General features: G+C 35.1%; 1 protein-coding gene across 1 annotated transcript; it reads right to left on the bottom strand.

Annotated features, from left to right (window-relative positions):
* Positions 1-972: 972 nt before the first annotated feature.
* On the bottom strand, positions 973-2,813 carry LOC113331049. Its single transcript, XM_026577834.1, has 4 exons — positions 2,556-2,813; positions 1,900-2,388; positions 1,230-1,779; positions 973-1,145 (listed from the first exon to the last, which is right to left on the bottom strand). Exons 1-4 carry the CDS (start codon positions 2,811-2,813, stop codon positions 973-975), a joined length of 1,470 nt encoding a protein of 489 aa, XP_026433619.1.
* Between the last annotated feature and the right edge of the window lie 567 nt (positions 2,814-3,380).

Below are 3,380 nucleotides of genomic sequence, written 5' to 3'. Positions count from 1 at the left end.
GTTTTTATATGGAGTTCATTTCTGGAATGAACTCTGTTTTTGTAGGTTTTATATGGAGTTCATTTCTGGAATGAACTCTGTATTTTTTTTAGGTTTTTATATGGAGTTCATTTCTGGAATGAACTCTGTTTTTTTTTAGGTTTTTATATGGAGTTCATTTCTGGAATGAAACTCTAGTTTTTTAGGTTTTTATATGGAGTTCATTTCTGGAATGAACTCTGTTTTTTTAGGTTTTTACATGGAGTTCATTTATGGAATGAACTCTGGTTTTTTTTAGGTTTTTATATGGATTTCATTTCCGGAATGAACTCTGGTTTATATGTTTTCTGAAAAATAAGTAGAAATTAACAGGAGTTCATTTTGACGAATGAACTGTTATAAAAAAATAAGTAAAAATTAACACGAAAGGGTAATTTTGTCTGTTTTATTTTTTTTTAATTATTATGGACCAAACAGTAAAGGAGTTTTCCCAAGGACTAAACATACATGGGCCCACCTAAAAAAGGACCAAACGATATTTTTCCCTAACCCACCAAAACACCATTTCTTTGAAAGAATTTAGCTTTTAAAAACCTCGCCCAAACTTTATTAGAATTCTGGATGTTCCACCAAAGCTTCATAAGTAAAGCCTTATTCATATCCACCATTTTAAATAAACCCAAGCCTCATTCCTCATAAGGACAACAAACTTTGTCATACGCCACCACAAATGCTCTACTAACCAGCGAATCACCAGTCCATAAGAAATTATGGATTGCCTTTTCACATTGGTACACAAACTTCTAAGGCCATTTATAAACAACCATGTTATGAATAGAATAACTAGAAATGACTGATTTCACAAGAACCACCCTATCTTGAAAAGATAACAACTTACCCTTCCATCCAGCTAGTTGCTCCTTTAATTTCTCAACTACGTTGTTGATGTGATGATACCTAATAGTCCCCGGCATGATTTGCACACCCAAATATCTATCCGGAAAAAGTAGCAATACTCATCCCTAAGAAATCAGCAATGGTACGTCTTCTATTTGAAGAACCACCACCATAATAAACCTTGCTCTTTAGCCTACTCAAAGTTTGACCAGAAACACGATGATACGAACCAAGTAAATCAACCAAGTTTCTCAAACTTTTCATGTTACCTTTACAAAAAATCATAACTTCATCAGCAAATAAAAGATGAGTAGGAGAAATACCGTCTCTTTTAACCATAGGAGTCGTCTTACCTTCCTTGAAAAGCTTAGTTATGTTTCGACTAAAAATATCTTCAATCAAAACAAAAACAAGAGGAGATAAAGAATCACCTTGACTCAACCCTCTATTAATTGTGAAATAACCCTCCTGACTCCCATTAACAAGAACTGAAATCCTAGCAGAAATCGGAATTTTCCAAATCCAAGAGCACCAATTTTTTGAAAAACTATACCTTCGAAACACTTCTAAAATAAAATTCCAGCTCACTGTATCGAAAGCTCGAGTAATGTCAAGTTTGAGACACACGTACCCAAACTTTCTCTTAATATGCAATTCATTAATCATCTTCGAAGCTAAGATGATATTCTTGTGAATACTCATACCCTTCATGAAAGCTACTTGCTCCTCATAAACAATCCTTCCCAAAACTTCCCCCAATCTTGTAGCTAAGATTTTAGTGAAAATTTTGAAGAAAAAATTGCTAAGACCAATTGGACAAAAATCCTTTAGAGAATTAGCACCTCTAACTTTAGGAAAAAGCACCAGCATGCTTGAATTAATACCATTCAGAATGAATTTTTCCTGCCAACAAAACTGAATAACATTAATAAGATCAACATGAATGATATCCCAACAATGTGTATAGAAAAAACCCGCAAAACCTTCCTACCCTGGAGCGGAATCAACACCCAAATCAAACACTGTTGTTTTGATCTCCTCATATGAAGGAATACTATCAATGGTTTGACTCTCCTCTTGAGAAATAACTTCATGACCTACATCAAAAATTTGTTCCTCCAAAACAGAATCATCCCCATTGAATTTATCCTCATAAAACCCCATTATATGCGTTTTTAGTTGCTCATAATCTGTAATAGTTTCGCCATTGTCACCTACCAATTCAGAAATAGTGTTATTACTTCTCCGAATACGAATACTATTATGAAAAAAACTAGGATTTGTAGCTCCATCTGTCAACCAATTATTTCTAGCCTTTTGTTTAAGCATAGTTGCAACCTTCATACGAGTGTTTTGAAGCATGGGTCCCACATCTTTCATTCTATTCAGCTTGACCTCGTTTGTAGGATCATCATCAGAAAGTCTCATGGCAGCTTCATAAGTCACCTGATCTTGTTTAAGCCTAGAATTCACATTACCAAAAACATGTTGGTTCCATAATTTCATGGCCACCTGTGGAAAGATAAAAGCAAGGTTATCATGCAGAGAAACCGACCATCTATCTTCTACCATTTTCACAAAACCCTCATGTCCAAAACATATTTTTTGGACGCGAAAAAGAGCACGCTTGGGTCTCAAAACTGCAAAATAAAACCAATTAGAGGAGAATGGTCGGAGACTTCCCTAAGAAGAGCTTTACACCTCCAATTCTCGAACTGATGTAATAATTCATTATTAATAATTGCACGATCCAACTTGCTAATAATTCTTGTAGGACCATATTGACGATTATGCCAAGTGAAAGTACACCCTAAAACATCCTCCTCAAAGAGGCCACTATCATCCAACCAATCACTAAAGTCATTCATAGAAGAAGTTCTAGGAACAACACCTCCCTTCTTTTCTTCAATCCTTAGAACACAATTAAAATCCCCCATGACAAGCCACAGAGTATTTTTGTTACCCAAATTCAGTTAATTCCACATCATTCTTCTAATAACTTGCAAAGAACTAGTATGAACGAAAGAAATTTGTACCCCCTCTACAGCCACCGAGATAGCTTGTCTACTAGAATTGATCACAACTGGATCATTAATATTTAAGGACCAAAAAGTCCACGGATTCCCAAGTCTAGAAATCCTAGAGTTATGAATTACATTAGAACTAAAACCTTCAATATTTAGCCTAGCAATGAACTCAGGTCGCGACTCAACCATGGGCTCTGCAAGACAAAAAATATCTGGCTTATGTATTCTAATCAATTCCCTCAGTTTTAACTTCGCTGCATCTCTTTCTATACCATTGATATTCTAAAAAACACCCACATTAAAAACTTGAGGTTTGGTTAGACTTATTTAACTTCGCATTTCCAATAGTAAAACGGGTTTGAAGCCACACTGCCAAACTGTTTACCACTAGAATTTTCACTTCCAGTGTGAACACATAAATCACGATGGCATCCACGTGTTCACAAACAATGTTCGCATACAATCATTCATTCTATA

Source organism: Papaver somniferum, unplaced genomic scaffold, assembly GCF_003573695.1.
Source record: "Papaver somniferum cultivar HN1 unplaced genomic scaffold, ASM357369v1 unplaced-scaffold_123, whole genome shotgun sequence".
Taxonomy (NCBI): Eukaryota; Viridiplantae; Streptophyta; class Magnoliopsida; order Ranunculales; family Papaveraceae; genus Papaver; species Papaver somniferum.
The sequence above is the reverse complement of the archived record's forward strand: the minus strand, read 5'-3'. Positions and strand labels throughout refer to the sequence as shown.

Coding starts and splice junctions, on each gene's coding strand:
- LOC113331049 (XM_026577834.1), bottom strand. CDS start 2,813: ATGGGGGATTTTAATTGTGTTCTAAGGATTGAAGAAAAGAAGGGAGGT. Junction 2,389..2,555: donor GTAAAGCTCTTCTTAGGGAA/GTCTCCGACCAT, acceptor ATCTTTCCACAG/GTGGCCATGAAATTATGGAA. Junction 1,146..1,229: donor AACTAAGCTTTTCAAGGAAG/GTAAGACGACTC, acceptor TTTTTTGTAAAG/GTAACATGAAAAGTTTGAGA.